The sequence below is a fragment of the Vigna radiata genome, chromosome 6, assembly GCF_000741045.1.
Source record: "Vigna radiata var. radiata cultivar VC1973A chromosome 6, Vradiata_ver6, whole genome shotgun sequence".
Classification (NCBI taxonomy): Eukaryota; Viridiplantae; Streptophyta; class Magnoliopsida; order Fabales; family Fabaceae; genus Vigna; species Vigna radiata.
Window position 1 is genome coordinate 22,144,952 of NC_028356.1, and position 19,591 is coordinate 22,164,542.

At 31.6% G+C, this 19,591-nt stretch overlaps 1 protein-coding gene across 1 annotated transcript; it reads right to left on the bottom strand.

The window, feature by feature from the left end:
* Window positions 1–1,446: 1,446 nt before the first annotated feature.
* LOC106764584 lies at window positions 1,447–8,439 on the bottom strand. Its single transcript, XM_014648853.2, has 12 exons — window positions 8,128–8,439; window positions 7,576–7,640; window positions 7,371–7,469; window positions 6,331–6,463; window positions 6,019–6,081; window positions 5,320–5,379; window positions 4,871–4,993; window positions 4,173–4,244; window positions 3,729–3,866; window positions 2,979–3,134; window positions 2,578–2,679; window positions 1,447–1,879 (listed from the first exon to the last, which is right to left on the bottom strand). The coding sequence occupies exons 1-12, from the start codon at window positions 8,350–8,352 to the stop codon at window positions 1,850–1,852; spliced, it is 1,266 nt and encodes a 421-aa protein (XP_014504339.1). The 5' UTR covers window positions 8,353–8,439; the 3' UTR covers window positions 1,447–1,849.
* Between the last annotated feature and the right edge of the window lie 11,152 nt (window positions 8,440–19,591).

Genomic DNA, 19,591 nt, shown 5'->3' on the forward strand with positions numbered 1-19,591 from the left:
ATAATTCAAAGTTCGTATTTTATTTTATTTTATATTCTATATAATTTGAAATATAATTTCATCTATTTCAGAATATATAATTTAAAATATAAAAAATATATTTTGAATTATATAATTAGAATTATATTTTTAATTCAGATAAGCAATTCAGGATGTATTTTTTATTTTGGAAATAAAAATATAAGCATTATAAAAATTATATTTTAGATTTTATAATTTAAAATACAAAATTTTATTAAAGTACAAGTTGAAACGACGGAATTATAGAAAGAAATGGTCCTGATTTTGAGTCTACTTTTGGTACTTGGGGAATTTCTTCCTGCACCCCATGTTTTCTTTTTGCAGCCTCATATTTTTCAAAATTCCTATTATAGTCATTAAAATTAATAGAAAAGAATATTTTAAATTATACAATCTATAAACAATTTGAATTACATAATCTATAATGGAAAATTACATCTTGAATTTAGAATAAAATAAAGAAAAATTGCATTATTCAATATAAATTACATTTTGACATGTATAATCCCTTATACAAATCTATATTTTGAATAATATAATTCATAATATAAATTTGGAAGAAAATCAAGAATGTAAATTACATTTCAAATGTAAAATTCAGAATTCAAATTATATTTTAACATATATAATCCATAATAAAAATTTACATTTAAAATATTCCAATTTTTAATACAAATTTGAAAGAAAATTTAAAATATAAATTATATTTTAAATTGTATAATTCATAATACATATTTATATTCTGATTATATAATATTTAATACAAATTTACATTTTAGATTATATAGTTTATAATATAAATAAAAAAAATAAAAAAATATATTTCAGATTATAAAATTCATAATATAAATTTATATTTTGGATTATAATCCCTAACGTAAATTTAAAAGTAAACATGCAAATAAAGTCATTTCACTAACACTGAGGTTGCAAAGGAAGAAATTCCCCTTAAAATTGTATAATTATAATAAAATAAATATAAAACTTGATAAAACCAGTGGAATTTGCAACATCGATTTGTGCCTGTATATGCATGTATGTCATAGAAAACAGCAATTTGATTGTTACAAAAAATTTAACAGTACATTTGCTTATTTGATTTTCAAAAACAAACAATTCTAATTTTCGACTTATCTGATATTTAATTTCAAATAAAAATATTAATATGTGCATAAGTAATAACACAATGCTAATTACTTGTTTATATAATGCTTAATAATAAATTCTAGCCTTTATTATCAAAGAAAAAACATAGTAATCAGATTATACATCGGTATCAGATCAAAATGGCTCAATTATAAAAAACTGAAAACCATGTGTTATTTACCTTTTATAATGACCAAAACTACTTACTAACGGCATTATAAGAATCAAAAAGTGGATTTTGGCATTTGATTCCACGTTTTAGTGTGTGTAATGCACAGGTGAATGTAAAAACCATCAAATATATCAGCAGTGAAGATAATTCATTGCTCAGAACAGACGATAATAAAGAACACAAAGGATTGGATTACAGGATATTTCAAGGAATAATCTAAATATGGTACCTTCGGAACATGTCTGTCACAATACCAAATGTAACATCTGCCAAGGTTTTTTTCTTCTTGCATGTTTCTCTGGGCTTTCTTTTCCACAAATGGTATTTCTTGTGTCAAAAACAACTGGTTCCTCCACAAAATAACGACCAAAACAGAGGCACAACTTGTGTGCTTGATGATAGACACTGCATCCAGGCTTCCAACAATATGCATAGTTACAGAACATATGAAAAAAAATACTTGGACTACAAACAAACATGCTGGAGCATATATAATAGCTTTTCCTGATGTCAAAAGAAAAACCACCTCCGCCGTTGTCTCTGCAGGAGCAACATGCAAGGTAAGAAAATCACATCATCACTAAAACTAGGAGAAGGGAGAATGCTGAGAAAGTAAAACATAATAATAAGGAAACATTAACTTCCTCCCATTATATTTCAAAGAAAGACGAGGAACTAATGAAGTTCCAAAAGTTTATTCAACTAATGAAGATCTCCGGTTTTGAATAGTAGAGATTACAAAATTCAATATGAAAATTCTCGGTCAAGCAACAAAACTTTAGGATGGAAAAATGAAAATCTCCAAAGCTGACAAATTAGTATATGTTTTTGATAAATTTTTCCAAAAGCAGATATAATATAAAAAAACATGGAAAAATGAAGAAAAAAATATCCTTAAAAATCCGTTTTTGGAACAACATATATAGAAGAGATTCTAGAAATTAATTTATGCAGTAGTTAATTTAAATTGTTTGAAAAAATTCTTTATTTTCTTTTTCTACAAGTATTTATGGAAAAGTTAACCTGAATAGAACGTTAGAGTAAATTACAATGACGAAGATAAACATTTAAGTAACATATAACGCAATGAAATGAATGTCTAAAAGAAAAAAATTAGTTAATTAAGGTATTTAAGTAAATCCACCTTTCCACAGTACACAAATAGAAAAGTTGCGAATCCTGGTCAACATGCATAATCAATAAATTTTCGACCGTAGATAACAGAGAAAAAGAGAGACCTTTTCCTGAACTTGTGGTTTTAATAAAATCGGCTCAGGAAGAACTGCGTTGTCTATATCCTGAATGTATGGCTTCACCTTGGCCTCCAACATCTCATTCAACTGAAGGTGAAATCAAGTCAGTCACTTGCACAAAATATAATATTTTACAAACTGAATATATATTAAAGGCACGTAACAGTTCTGAGAGCGGCTAAGTACACAACTCAACCACAGACAGATTTGCATCTTGAATTGGAAGAAAAAACCAAGCATACCATAAGACAATGCACGCAATTTATAACATTATTATTTGATTATATGAAATGCCTGATTACAGCATATGTTAGTTTTGGTTAGTTGATCCTTTCAACATAAACAAAGAAAGTAACTAACAGATGTAAAGACAAAAAATCACCAACCTTGTCCTGACGCCATTTAGTTTCCCACTGTGCATCCAAGATCTTATCAGAGATTTCTCTTTGGGCGTTAAGAAGAACAGTCATTTCATAGAACTTTTCTGGATTTTTGAGATCCTCCTCACTCCAAGACGAAGCATTCAATGGAAGGTCCAGCTCCTGCCAATTTTCTGCGGTTTATGTCTCATTTTTTAGCAGGATATGCCTACAACATACACTACTTAATTTTCTTTTCTCAAATGGAGGAGGGAGTGACCAACCTAACAATATATTTTGTTGTGATGGCATATTTTATGAAGATCCTATGACCCTTTTTGCATGCTTTTAAATTTATATTCTTACTTTAATGCATTTGAGCCAGAGGCTCGCAGCAATTTTGAAAGGTTTAGGCCCCACTGATTTTCCATTGAACAGCTTAAAGAAATAAAAGGAGAAAACATTGGAATTGTCCTGTAGTAGAATGCACTTCAAAAGGGTCATCCTTGTACATTGCCTACAAATTACATGTACTAGTTTGCTTTTGTGAAGCAAAAAATATTTAAACTAAATTAGCCCACCCTGGTGGGGATCACCAAGATTTAAGTCATACTGACCATGCCAATGTATATGGTTATGAATGCCCATTCTAACCAACTGAGGATAAAGAATTCAAGGAGTGCAATTATCAAAATCTCATTATAATTTGAAAGAAAATTGTGTACATTAACTAAAGGAGTAACTAGAAAATATTAAGTGAAGATCGTAAATACATACACCCCAATTTGACGGTCTTGGTGGAGGATCAAGCTTCATAACCTCTGTCTCTAGTGCCTTCTGAGCCTTATAATAAGGGACATTTTTCACAATGACAGGATCATCCCTTGCCCGATCAGGATCAATAGATATCAAGGCCTATGATGACATCAATTCAAAATAAAAAAACATTGTAAAATTTAATCCAGAGAAAATTACATAAATTTAAGATGAACTCAACTGTAAATCAACCACATGAATAACTCCTTATACACATCCAAGTAACACAAAACTACCATAAGTATCAGAAAAATAGAAAGAGAATAAGCTTTTCTTCCATTTATTTAGCAACTTGGTGAATTCCCGGCATACCCTACATCTATGTTGCTTGTGTCTTCCACATGTAAGATATGAGCATAGGCATTGTCAGATAGCCATGGCAAGAGCATAGGATGAAAAGCTTACCTCCTGCAGATACTCCCACCCTGGTTTCCTCTTGGCTACCACATCTCGGAGTTGATCATACCGCCTAGATTCCTAAATTCATTCACAAAAGGAAAAGGAAAATAGATATATTTAGAAACATAGACTTGACCAACTTCAATAAAGCATGAACATGACAGATGATGATTTAGGCTGTATAATGTCTGATTAACTTTTGGAAAGGTTATGATCACAGAGTTATGACCCTCATTCCCTTTTTTCAATTCCACTTTAAATATTAAATCCTATTTTCCACACCACTTTCCTCAGCAATCTGAAATTCCAGGCATTTATTGGCATACAGGTGAAAGTACTTAGTCCAAAGAATATCTTCCAACACATTATGATTGCCAGCTAGAGAAATATACAAGATTATTCAGTCACTGAAAATGATTCTCATCCCTCTGGAAGTAGCAAGAAACAAAAGTACATTACTTTTGTAGTACATTCCTAATCAAAATATAAGGGTAAATGAGCAAAAACACATTTCATGCGTTTAATCCCGAGCCTCAACATTGTATTTTCACCTTATATTCATATTTCATGACAAATTTGCAACGAAAAATTGTTTCAAGCAAGTATGTAATTTCATCATTTCTTTTACCAAGCAATCCTTTATCATAAAGTAATAATTAGTAGAGGAATCGTACTGAACTATAGAAAGGAATAGAAGTGATAACCTTGTATTGCCACCATATTTTCTGCTTCACATCATCATCATAGGTAAATCCACCCATGATCTGAGGAAATGTAATCAGCCAAAATGCAGCAATACTAGGATCTTTCATGCTATGAATTATGTGCTGAAAAGGGAAAAAACAAAAACAAGAAATAGTTATGATTTAAATGTCAAAATAGAGTAAGAAAGCAGAAGAAAAATAATTTTTTATATTTTGTCTTCTCTTGACACACTTATTTAACCAATAAAAGTTTGCATGAAATGTTAATCTAAGAGAAACATGAATTCAAATGCATAACACAGAAGTAAAGAAATGAATAAAAATGCCTAGGATCAATGTTTGTTTCAGTTGCGTACGAGAGGAATCTGTATTATATTGTCAATAATAAATAATGACAATAGAATTGTTTATTTAATAGAATAAGATTTCAACTTAGAATTAACACTGACCTCATATGGGTAATCCATTTTTTTCAAGACATTATAAGCTTGCCATGGGGGCTCCATAATCTGCACAAAGAAAAGGATGCTTAAAACAATTTGAACTAGCTTTACACCTACTTTTTAAACAGTTGATCAATAAAATAATTTTAACATCTATTCAGATATAGTGTATTTTAATTTTAATATATTACATATTATTGAGAAGTAAAATAAATAATCCGATAAATCTTTAAAAGCTTATGAGATTTTTTTAAGACTTAAATAATGTCATTGTTACAAGAGAAATCAACCAAGTGTTTGTGAAAATGTGTTGAGGAAGCAAAATATTTATTTTGAGGCAATTACAACTTACAAATATAATTACATCAAAAGAACTCACTGTTTTGACTAATCAATGGTTATTATACAATGTAACTGATGGATTCTAATTAATATAAGAAATTAAAAATAAAAATTGGCGTTGCTGATGTGAATATAAATTGGTCGAGAGAAAGTGAGAAAATATAATATTGAATCACTAAGTGACATATCAATCAAAATACTGGTGTGGAAACAACTGATTAGTTTAATCGTCAAAGCCACATTTGGCTACATACTATAAATAGATTATTAAAACTTCATGGGTACTATTAAAGATAAAAATATGAACGGATTAAATTCAAAAATGGGAAAAGAACCAAGCAACAAAGAATCAACAATACTCACATCATCTGCTGAGATCCTAACATGTATCAATCTGTGTTTGCATTCAGGACAGCTCATTACACCCTGTGTAAAGTCAATAAATTCTTCAAAAAGAGTCAAAACGCATTGCAATGTTAAGTTACCAGAAGAAGCACATACGAGACTAACTATTGATCCAAAAATAGAATTCTCTTATGGTGGAAGGGAGTGTACGTGTGTGCATGCTGGGGAGCACTAAAGTTACTCATGAACTACTACTTCAGTGGGAATAAACCTATTCACGAAAACAAAATGTTGATGAAAAGCCAAGTTGTCTTGGAATTTGACTCCTACCGTTCCATCACAAGTTGGGCACTCTTTTGAAGGAAGTGGATTTTGAAAATTCAATGATGATGGTAGATGCACCAACTCAGCCCGATTGTTGGCAATGGCGTCTGCTACAGATTCAGCAGTTGGCTTCTCTCCACTAAAAGTTAATAAGTTGAAGAACATATAAGGTGCATACAAATTGGAGGAGAATCTCACAAAATAATAAACGAGATGCACTAAAGGAACTCAAAATAGAAGAGAATAATCCATTAAAAGAATTTTGCACTGTCTTACATGCCCATTTTATATAAATCAAATACACATTGCCTTACTTGACAAAAGATATTTTCACTGCAGTCCAGATATTACTATATTAATTTAGTGTGACTTTAATGGTCAAGGTCAACCGCCATTTTAGAAAAATTCACTGGCATAAAATTAGTGACATAAAATTAGTATTAGTTAAAACTAATACTCCCTCTGGTCCTTATTATATATAAGACACCGTCTACAAGCTCTGGTCCATTTTATACGACACTTTGTAGTTCCAATGATACATATATCTTTTTTACTTATTTGCCTCTATTAAATGTTTTTGGTATCTACTTTAGGGTTTTTCTTTAAAGAGGAGAGATATAAGCTAAGTTATAATTCAGGTATTTCCCAATGAAATGGTATTACAACATTTTTAACTCCCAAAGATTGTGTTCCTTTTCTCATTAAACACCTATAATTTTGTTAACAGTGTCTTATAATAAGGATTGGAGGGAGTAGCTTTTTTCCCGCTTAACTTTGTATATGGGTGTGTGTGACTATTTATTACTTAGTCTCCTTGGAAGCCTAGACAAACTACATAAGTAACCATGCAAGACCCCAAATGACAAAGATTGCAAAGTATTCTAATTCAAATATAATCTCAACTTTTATGATCTAGAAATAAGTTTTGCAAGTTTAATTGTTTGTTGGTCCTATTAAAAATGTCAACAAGAGCACCAAAAGCACCACAGTTTACACAGTAATACTGACCGCAACCTCTAAATTCATCCAGATGGAGAGTAACTTACCTCTTTAAGGTGTAATTCTTCACTTGATAATGCACCCTCCCACTTCCTCTGCACATTGTACACCGCAAGGCCCGCCATCCATTACACGATTTACAATTTCTGCTCTTTAGACACAAATTTAGTTAGAGTTCAACAAAAGTCAATCAGCAACACTAAACTAATAAAAGATTAGAGGTAACATGTATTCAAGTGACAAAAACAGCACCTTTGACAGAGCACCTTCCTCCCCAGCTCAAATGCAATGTCATAAGTTCCAAGAGCAGCTATAGCCTACAACCAAGCCATGCAGCAACATCTATCATTATAAAACTAAAATAAAATTGAACCTAGAACTAACAAGATAAAATTTCCAGAGCATACTATTCCCACCAATATCAAACCAATAATCCAATTGATAAAAAAGTTACAAACTAAAATGGTTTCCGAAAATACTTTTTTGGTTTAAGATAACTCCTGCTTTATTCATTTCAATTTCACTAATCATTACCAGAATATTAAATTGTTTTCAACTTTTTCATTCTACCTTCTCTTAATTTCGTGTCTATATCTATATAACTACATAAATGCAGGATAGTGAAAATAATAGTTTTCAAGACCACATGTGTCTTCTACAAGTATCTCCACAGCCGCAGGAATCCTGCCACCACTAATCATCATTTCCTCCAGAAATTAGGGAATCAAATTGTACCCAAAATATAGATAAATTGCGAGAAAAAGTGAGAGAGAAAAACAAAATGGATTGGGAAAGGGGACTGACGAAGACGGAAGTGGCAGAGAGCTTGGAGATGAGTTCAGGGACGCCGAAGCCGCGAGGTGCAGAGCCGGCAATGTCAAAGGCGAGAGTGAAAGGAGACAAGACAACCTTAATTGGGAAGTCCAATATGTCGATGATGTTTTGGCCGTAACGATTGCTGAAAACCTTGTAGCGAACCCCCACGAACTTTTTCACCGCCTTCACCAATCGCTCTCGAGAACTCGACATGGCTACCCCAAAACATACACACTACTCACACTCTAAGTGTGAAGAAGATAGAATGATAGATAAGAGTTTTGTTATCCTTCAAATTCCACAATTCCTAAGGATTAAAGACTTTCAAGGTAAAATTTCTATGCTAAATATAAATTTTCTTATTTGTTTTAAAAGTGCATATAAAAATATAAGATTAAAATTGTAATTTGGATCCTCTAAAAAATATTAAATAATTAAAGAAATTAAACAATGACAAAAATAATATTAATTAAATAAATGGAGGATCCCCGCAAAGTATATTATTTTCAACAATATTTTACTGTTAAAATCATCAGAATAAATTTCTGCAAAATATTTCAGAAAATTAAAAAAGTTTGCAACTACAATTAGCAACGTTTTTTCAGGTTCATTAGAAAAATTTCACCGAGGTAAAAAGATATATAATTTTGTATAGTATTCTTGATTTAGATCTCACATAATAGAATAAAATTATTAGGATCATTAAAAAAAATCGTAAAATTGTTTGAGAAGATATATAATTTCGTTTTAGAAGATTAATACACGAAGCTAAAAATCATATGAATAAAATTGTTTGACCAATAATTTATAATTTATAAAAAGATAATATGTTAATACAAATTTTTTTACACAAAACAAAATGTGACATTTTCTCATTACCTTTAGAGCATATCAGTATAGTAACATAAATAATAAATGAGTGGGAAAATGACATGTGTATTGTTTCAAAATGTTATAAAAAAATCTGTCAAAATATTTTTTTTCAAACTTTTACTAGTCTGACGTGTGGATGGAATACCTAATGATTAAAATGTGGTTCTCTTCTCAGCTTACCCAACACGTTTCTCACTTCGTCTTCATCTCACTTGCTCTATTCTCTTTCTCTCTCTTCCTCCTCTTCATGTGAATGATGTTTCACCATCTTCATCTTTGTGTCATTCTCCTCAACACCTTACACAAACATACACCACAAAGTCTTTTATGTTACACAAACACACATCATCTCCATCTCTATGTCATTTTCCTCTCCATATTCATTTCTTTAGTTTTTTCTTTTCAAGTCGTTCAAGTCGTGTTCTTTGTTTATGGTGTTGAAATGGGTGAGATCTTTCAACTTTGTTGTTTTGAGTTAGATATGAATGTTTGTTTCCTCATTTCTCTTAAATTTTTAATTGCTTTGGCCATCAATGAGGTTTTGAAGTTGGTGAAGATGTCAATGGTTTCTTCAATTAAGATTTCAACATTATGGTGTCGTCTAAACAAAATAATCAGTGAGATTGGATAATTTCTTTTTTTTTTTTATTTAAGCCATTCAAGTTCCTATTCTTTGTCTTCATAGTTTGAAACGTTAAAAGCATTTCATTTTATATGTAGATCTAAATGTTCCTTGTTATTTTTTTATTTAGACATGAAGGATTAAAATCAACAGTGTGTTGAAATGCATAATGCTTTTTTATTAGGGTTTGATGTCATTACAACTTCAATAGTTTATGATTAGGGTTTTGCATTTATTCCATCATCGTTTTTGCTTGGTTTAGTCATTTCAGCGGTCTTCGTTTTTTGTTTAAAATTGCAAATCGATCCCTCAATTTTTTCGTTTGTCTCCATTAGGTCCTTAATTTGGGAAAGTTAAAGCAATGTCCCTAGCTGTTAAATTGGCTTAACAGTGTTAGAAAATGATGAGGTGCACATGTTAGGAGATAATAAGGTGGACCATACATGACTTTTGACCTATACCTTCACACTTTCACCACCATTAGAGTCACCACTAACATTGATGTTGACAACCACCTCCACCACGAGCCTTCAACCTTCACCACCATTGCAACCACCACTACCAACAATCACCATTGAGGTTGGAAACCACCTCCATCATGAACCTACAACCCAAAAAGTGATATTCCTACACCTACAACAAAACAAAACCAACACCAACAGGAATCCATCTCGCGAGCAATCCAAATCGTGACTCTTCCACAGACCATTTCACGACAGCTATTGTAACATCCTAATTTTTTTTTAGTATTCAACTACAATTGGATTTGTCACACCTTTAATATTACTAAACAGTCAACTCAAAGAAACCTATAAGTTGTTATTACAAATATGAATAAATAACTAATAGCAAAAGATATACAAGACCCTACACAACTATAAGATATTACACTGAACCAAAAGTTTAATATGTCTTCCTAAAACAAATGAAACTAAAACAAAACATCTTACTTTATGCCTCAACTTTATCTCCTTCCAACACCTTCTCACCAGACATCTCCTAAGCTCGTACCATTTAGGTAATCATTGCAAAAAGAGAAGAAACAAAACATACAAATAAACACAAAGAAGAAAAGGGTAAGCTAATGAGCTAATGTACCAAAAGAGATTTCATATCATTTATATAGGTTTTACTACACGTAAATATCCATATCAAAGAATAGTAAAGCATACACTCATATATGCTAGACTTGACCATCTAAGTATGTGTATTGATATCAGATTATGGCAAGTTGTACAGTTGTTGTGGAAGAACAGTTGCACCCCCCCTCTCCAATCTATCACACAATATTAATCCTTCTACCACCTATAGCAAAACAATCAAGCCATAGACTAGGACCAACTGCTACTTCTCACCACATAATCTCATTCTCTATCTAAGATTGAGTGATTGTTGGAGCGTTAAGATAACTTCCAAGGATAAATCCTTACCTCAATACATCACATTACTAAATGAAACCATAAAATATGTTCAGGAGATCCATGGAATTATGTCAAACGTATAACTATAGAACACCACCATGGAGTCTAACCATGATAACAGTTGATTTTACCGTTATCTGTGACTTAATTTTGATTCTAAATGAACCCTTTTTTACTTAAGAACTTGCTAAATCCTTTTATTTTATGTTATTTTGTGAATAAGGAGAGTTAAGGTTATACTTTATGATTTTATTACTAAATTCCCTTGATTTTGTAGGAAATTAGAATGATTTGAATGAGGAGTTGAAGTACTTAGGAGTTGAAACTCAGAAAGGACTAAAAATGCACCAGAAGTGAAGGGTTTAGAAGTCGCAGGACGCTTGAGCGCCCTTTTCTGAGGCCCTCGGCGCCAAAGTCTCGCAATGGCGCCTGACTGCCCCTTTTCGAGGCCCTCAGCGTAGAAGCATCACATTCACGCTTGGGCGCCCTTTTTGGGGGCGCTGAGCGCCAACTCTAGTGTGTCGCACCATGCCTGGGCGCCCTTCTAGGCGTGTTGAGCGCCAGCCTCTCGCAATCACACCTGGGCGCCCTAAGTTGGGGCGCTGAGCACTAACGACATGGGCTTGGACTTTTTATTCTACTCTATTTAAGGACTTGGACGTCTTAGGGTTTGTATCTTTTGATTGCAAGAGCGCAAATTCACTATTTTAGACCCTTTTGAGGCAGAATTGGATGCGGGAGCACTCCTCTTCAGTTTTAAGGGTTTATCTTTCGTTCTTTTTCCATTGTATATCTAGTTTCACCATGACAATGGAAAACGAATTTCTATTTGTTGTTGGGAGATGTTGTAACCTTGTGAACTCTCATTTATTGATTCACTTTGTTGATATATGCTTATTTCATTAATTGTTAGGGTTTTTCCTCTATACTCTAGGCATTGCCGTGTTTAACTCATTCATGGCATGATTATTGGTTTCTGTGATATGGACACATACGGAGGAATCTAGATATGGGGATTTGCTTCCAAGGGAACTATTGCCTAAACATAGGGATGAAATGCTTGGTTATCTTAAGCTTCTATGCGTATGTAATGCAGAATTAATTGTTAGGGAGACAAGACATTGTAAACTAGTAATTAAGGATAGGATTTCTTCTCTGAGACATTGGGTTTTAAGTAAATTAGAAAGTGATATTAACATTGATGAAAATGTAGAATTAGTATATACATGAGAGTGAACTTGGTGTATTTAATTTGTAATGATAATAAATGCAATATATATATATATATATATATATATATATATATATATATATATATATATATATATATANATATATATATATATATATATATATATATATATATATATATATATATATATATATATAAGGTTTGTTAACATACATAAGCTCTTTTTTCAGTTGATACATTTTAACAAAGTGTATCGGGTTTTAGTAGACAAAAATACCCTCATATATTATGGATTCTAAGTTTTAAGGTCAAGGGTATTTGAATAATTTTCATTCTCAAAACTAAAAAAAGAAAAACAAGAAACCCCTAAACCCTTACTCATCCCTCATCTCTCTTAACCATTTCTCTTTCATCTCTCATTCTAACCTTCTCTCTGTCATTCCTACAGTAGCTCCAACTGAAAAAATTAGAAACACCACCTAACCCTAATCTACCTTCCTCGCTTATCCAATTTGTTTCTCTCTCATCTCCATCATCTCTCTCACCCACACAATAACCCGCAATACTACAATTTGTTGTTCTTGTTCTGTTCGTTCATTTGTTTTCCACTTTAATAACAAAATAATTGATGATGTTGATGTTGATTTTATATTGGAGGGTTGTGTTATATCTTTTCACTTCTAATTATTATTAAATTTCATTTTTAAATTTAGAATCAGTAGTTTATCTTTAGGGAGATTTGATATTTTGACTATTAAGTTGTCCGAAAATAATTTCTAGAAGAGAAAAATCGTGTTATGTAGAAAGGGGATTCCGGAAGGGGTAAGTCATTGTCCAGAAAATGGATTTTTGAAGTCAACTCTTAAAAATGATTCCAAAACATATTTTCCACTGAAAAAAATGTTTTAGAATATACTTTTCACCTTCCTGCATATAACCAACGTCAAAACACAACAAAAAATGAAGCTCATGCACATCAGACTAAATGATTTAACAAGAACAAATTATTGAAGAGAGTTATGAACAGAGAAAATTGTTGTTGTTGACTTTGTCCCCTTGTTCAGAAAAGAGACCATCATTCATTCTCTTTCGAATGTTTCATATTGATAAGCATACTTTCATTTCATTTTTGTAAAAAGAATAAAAATATTCTAACAAATTACAAATCTTTTAGATTTAAGCATATTGCAGAATATTGAGTAGTTTCCAAGAAGAACTGCATTGATATACCAACTAATTAAAAATCACTCAAAAATGAGTAAGCCAATCATAATGAACCTGTTAGCTCTTAATTGGACCGAAAAATTACTTTCCAAAGTAAATCACATCATGTAAGTTTATTTTAAACAATTCACATCTCCAACTTATTGGTCAATATAAACATGATGTTATTCTGATTTATCATTTGTCACAGAAGTGAAATTAAGAAAAACAAAATGCATTGAATTTCAAATTGAAATTTAAACTTAATAAATTTGTTACCATCATGTTCATAGTTTAATTTCTAATCCTTCTATTTCTATGATTTTATCAAAATTGGTATTAAGAAACTAATTGTTTTGCAACTATTATGGGTTGATGTTAACGTCTTTTCGTGGGAGGTTTCTTGTTTTTTTTTTTAATTTTGAATTTATTGAAATTATTGTAGACTTTTGTTTTTTACAAATTTAATAACAATCAGAAGGGAAAAGATACAACACAACCCTCCAATAAAAAATCAACATCAACATCATCAATTATTTTGTTATTAAAGTGGAAAACAAATGAACGAATGTAGCAAGAGCAATAAATTGTGGTGTCGAGAGTTGTTGTGTGTGGATGTGAGAGAGGATGTAGATGAGAGAGAAACAAATTGGATAATTGAGGAAGGTGGATTAGGGTTAGATGAGTGTTTTTGATTTTTTTTTAGTAGGAGTTATTGTAGGGATGACAAAGAGAATGTTGTAGTGAGAAAGATGAAAGAGAAAGGGTTGAGAGGAATGAAGAACGAGGTGAGTAAGGGTTTGGAGATTTCTTGTTTTTTTTAGTTTTTGAGAATGAAAATTATTCAAATACTCTTAACCTTAAAACTTAGAATCCATTATATATGAGAGTATTTTTATCTACTAAAAACTGATATACTTTACTTAAATGTATCAAATAAAAAAAAAGCTTATAACATATGTTAGCAAACCCAAAATATATTAAACGTTATATTATAGATTAAGCATATCTACTTTTGTTTAATGAAATTTTAACGATGTTACATGACACAAGTCTAAAAATTATTTTTATGTAGAATTAAATAATAATATTACCAACTGGCATAAAAAATAATTAGTTAAAGTTAATAAGAATAAATTCTGCAAAGTACTATTTAACTATTAATTACGAGAGTATATTTTATTTGATAAATAAAAAAAAATTATATATTCAATATTGGAATAAGAAATTAATTTTATAATTTACTTACAACTATAATTTAAACTCGTATTCGTTTTCTCACTTTATATATGTTTTTCGTTTCCTTTTTTGATAAAAATCATACAAAATTTTTAAACAAATTATTGTTATTAAAATCCTAAAATAATTTTAGAAAACCAAATAACGTTTTGATAAGAGAACAAATTGAATAAAATTATATATTTAAATTGTTTTAAAACAAAAATAAATAAATCCATGCCCATTAATATCAATTTCAACTTATTTTATTAAAAAACATAAAAATGATTTAGAAAGCTTCCATGAAATTTATTTATTGTTACAATTGACTATTTATTCAGTAGCTATTTTTTTAAAAAATTAAAAATTAGTTAAACTTGGTTTTATTAAAAATAATGTATAGTTTATTTTTGTTATATAGGTCACTTCACCACATTTGGTTCTTGGAGAACTACAATGGTTTTGTCCTGTTTAAGCTACTGAATTTAAATTTATTTGCTACATCATGGAATCTTATATAGACAACAACTTTGATAACTAATTACATGATTAAACTAAAGGTTAAAACCCTCTTTTGGTCCTCATATTTGTCTGTCAATCTCAATTTGGTCATCATATTTTTTTTTTGTCCCAATTGGATCCTATAATTTGTAAAAATGAGGCAATTAAGCCCTCTCCGTTAACTAATGACTAACGTTCGTCTGTTACTGATGACGTGGTGCAGAGAGAATTAAGTGATTTATAATGATTTAATTACGTGGATTTTAATGTTAAAAATTAAAGCTTCTGACATGGAATATGGATTTATAATTGGGAATTTCCTATTTAAATAAAAAGTGTTTCACATGTCACTGTAATTATTTCCTCCCTTCTCCTTCTTCTTCATCTTCTCCTTCTTCTTCATGTGTGAGAGAGAAGCTATCTCCTTCCTCCGTCAATCGTCTAGGACACCACCAGTCACCGTCAAGCCCGTCGCCGGTCACAACAGAACTGTATCTTTTTTAAAGCTTCTCGAAATTTCCACAACCTATATCGATGATAGCATTGCAAACAGAAACTTCAACATCGAAAATGGGATGCTGAAGAATGAAACAGAACCAATGAAGGAACATGTGAGCGGTTATAGAAGATGAAAATGGCGTCGTGACTTTTGATTTATATCATTATTTTATTTTTAATTATAAAGGAGCGTGAAGGAATTAATTCTTGGACATGGAGTGTGTTTCTCTCTCTGTTTCTGACACATCTTTTTCTCTCACTTTTGCTTCTTTTCATAAAAGTCTGTCACATTCACTGCTTTCGATTGTCATTTTCATTAATGGTGGAAATATATTGGCTTTAGAATCTCATTTGAATTATTCAAATCTCTCATAAAATTGACTGTATTGGGTTTTATTGCTTCTTTTTATTTATATTTTATAAATTAATTTATTAAAATTTTCACTTCCAGACAACAGGATGCAGATCACCATGAACGTCGGCGACAATGATGCCATTCGCGTTCTCTCACTCTCACTCTCAGTTCTTCTTCATCTTTCAAATCACCCTAACCTTATGCCTCTCTTCTTCTCATCCAAACAATGCCTTAATTAAACTATTAATTATTTGGGGCAAAAGATTCTACTAATGAATAAATAACACTTTTAAAATGTTATCAGTACCAATTTACAGTACCAACCCCATCCATACACTGAATATTCTTCAAAACCAGAGAGCCACCATCACTGTCATTCCTCTCATTTTTCCCATTCCTATTTCCTAAGACAAGCTCTGCAAGAATCAACCTCTTCCCAACTACAACCGCAAAAACACAACCACCCTCACTGTGTGTTTATCATTTCATCTGTTATAATTCTCTGTTTTCTTGCAAATGTGATGCAATCGCGATGATTTTTGTCTCTTGCTCCTTCCTGTCGATTCATTAGAAACCCATAGCAAAATCATAAGAATTACAGAGAGATAAACCCATTATCAGAGTTTAATGACATAACTTAAACAAAAATAAAAGAATTAAACAGATTCTTAAGAGTGTGCGAACGTCACTTTTATGTGATTCTTGATCTTCGTGTGTGTTTCGCTTCACCATCTTCGTCGTCGCGTGCGCCTTCTCTGCATCGCCAATCATGGGAGCGATGAAGAAATAAAATGGTGGTAGCACTGATTCGTTGGTTGCAATGCATAACACACAGAGAAGGGAAAACATGGGATATTCTGGAGGGATTCTCGCTCACATTTCATCTCTGAAAAAAATGCTGAATCAGGTAAACGAAAAGATAGAGGCTACTACTGATATTACTCGAGAGATTGAATCCAGCATCGTCTAATGCGAGGAGATCGAGGCCAATTTCGCAACTGGGAAGCTCATTTTATCAAAACTTCTGCCCTCTTGCAATTCGACATTGTTGATTGTTGATGGGAAGCTTTTACAACCCTTTGTCCAGAATTTCTGAAACAATCCTAACCCTCAATCTAGCCCCGAACCCGAACCCAAACCCAAACTCTCGGATGCGTTGTTCCTAAACCTCCTCCTCATGACCAAAAGATACTCCATTCGAGAACGACATCGTTCGGAGCGTCGTCACCATCGTCGGTGTCTGCTGATATGGAAAAGAGGGTTCCAGAGTTAGTTTCGACGTAGAGGATAATTGAACGGTCTCGTCTCGCATTTGGTAGTATGGCAAGTTCAAGCCATTGAATAGAACTGGGCAGGGAGGTCGAACTGTGCCAGGCTGCTTTCAACCTTCGACATTCTCTAATGTATCAACCTTTGAGTTTACCGCGGAAGTGAATTAGGTAGTGAAGGAGTCTAGAAACAAATTCCCTTTAATTAGGAATAAATGTGCCACCTCAAAAGCTCTAAATTTAAAAGAAAAATCCAAATAATAAAATACTTTTTCCACGTCATCAGAATTAGACGACGTTAGTCATTATTTAACGGAGAGGACTTAATTGCCTCATTTTTACAAATTATAGAATCCAATTGAGACAAAAAAATATGATGACCAAATTGAGATTGACAGACAAATATGAGGACCAAAAGAGGATTTTAACCTAAAATAAACGACTCTACTATTCCTTATTGTAATATTACCTAACCTGAATATGATTGATTTGATCCTGTTTATGAAACACTAAGAATGATGATAAACAGAAAAGCACAAAACAATTTCACCACACAAAAATGACATATTTTTATTCATTAATATTATCACTTAATTCTAAATAATTAGCACAAAAATTATAATATTTTTAGTCATTAACATTTTCACTTAACTTTTAATTTAACATTATCACAAAAACTGGAAATATCCAAAAGTAAATATGTATGAAAATATTTCTCAGTCTCACTGTTAACTTAATATTATACAGTAATTATTAGTAAATATTACTGATAAGAATTAAAGTGTATCATCACTTACTCTCAATTAGCTAGAACACCAACTTATCCTCATTTGTATTTTTTGGTGTATGGTTTACTTTTTTGGTATGATGGTGTTACTTACACGAACAAGAGAAAATACATGAGTGGATCAAGAGCATTAATTAGTCTTCTTAAAGATAGAAGAATATATATATATATATATATATATATATATATATATATATATATATATATATATATATATATATTACGTAAGGATTTTTTTAGTTGGTATATTTTAGCAAAGTGTACTAAATTTTAGGTTACGAAAAACTTTTTGTTAAAAAAAACTAACTTTCAATCAAGGGTATTTTAATAATTTTAAAATGTAATTTAAAATAAAAAAAATAAAAAGTAGTTGGGTAAAATAGTTAGAATTGGTAAACGGCGAGTTGCTACCTGTCTGAGCATTCGCACAACGAGAAGGTGCGTTGTGCTAATGGTTGAGAGGGTTGGCTCTCTATCTGATGGTTCACATAGCGAATCACTGCGTTGAGCGCCTAGTTGGGGTCTGTGACCACTGCCAGTTTTATTCAAATAGCGAGGGGTGCACTTTGCGAACTTGTGGGGGGTTCTGAAGCACTAACTAGACTTTTGCATAGCGAATTTGGGACGTTATTCGAAAGGTTGAGGCCTAGTACCACTGTAAGTTTATTCACACAACGAGATTAGTCGCTATGCGAGAAACCTCTGGATTCGCTATGCGTTGTGCGCTGAGGGAATGGTCCATGTTTTTAGTTCACTCTTTTCTCCTTTTATTTCTGATATACAGTGTAATTGGAGTGCGGTGTTGAAATAGAGGATTATGTATGATGAAGATTTGTAATGTGTTATGTTTTACTTATCAGGTGTGATTAGTGAACTTAACACCAAGACTCAGGGTGAGATTCTTGGAGGTAATTATGGTTGATGAGGTTGCTGTGTTGTATAAATGTGTGGAGCTTTGAAATGGTAACTCTATTCTGACACTTTAATGATCATTTGTTCTCAAGTAGAGAGGAATAATGCATGTGGTGAGAGGAGCAGGAGGTTCTTGTCTATAGGCTTAGAGTTTAGCCATAGACAGTGTATAAGGACTAACCTTGCATGGTGTTGGAGAGTGTCAGTTGAACTATACAAGTGCAAAGACTACCAGTAGTTCGAAATTTATACTAATCCGGATGAGTCGTGTTGAGTATAAGATGCATAGGTAATCTGTGTACTTTGTATTGTTTTAAATTCAAGTTGATTGTGTTAAATAATTGTATAAACATGAATATATTTTTTTATCTAGCTTACCCTTCTGTTTGTGATTGTGTTTTGTATGAGTTGTTGATGAGTGCATATTTATGCCCACATTTATGTTTTAGAATTCAAATTTTTTATGAGATTCTTGTGCTTAAATGATTGATTTAAAGTGAATTTGTGAGGATTGGATTTATTGGGTTTGAGAATTAAAGATGCTTAAAATATGATTCTTAGTTGCATAAATTATTTTGGATGTTCTAATGTTTATTTGTGCA

What these genes read in the sequence shown, in the direction of transcription:
- LOC106764584 (XM_014648853.2), bottom strand. Translation starts at nt 8,352, where the DNA reads ATGTCGAGTTCTCGAGAGCGATTGGTGAAGGCGGTGAAAAAGTTCGTG. An exon ending in AAATATGGTGGCAATACAAG is followed by an intron (nt 4,245 to 4,870) that starts GTTATCACTTCT and finishes GAATGAATTTAG; the next exon opens with GAATCTAGGCGGTATGATCA. An exon ending in AACCACAAGTTCAGGAAAAG is followed by an intron (nt 1,880 to 2,577) that starts GTCTCTCTTTTT and finishes TTGCTCCTGCAG; the next exon opens with AGACAACGGCGGAGGTGGTT.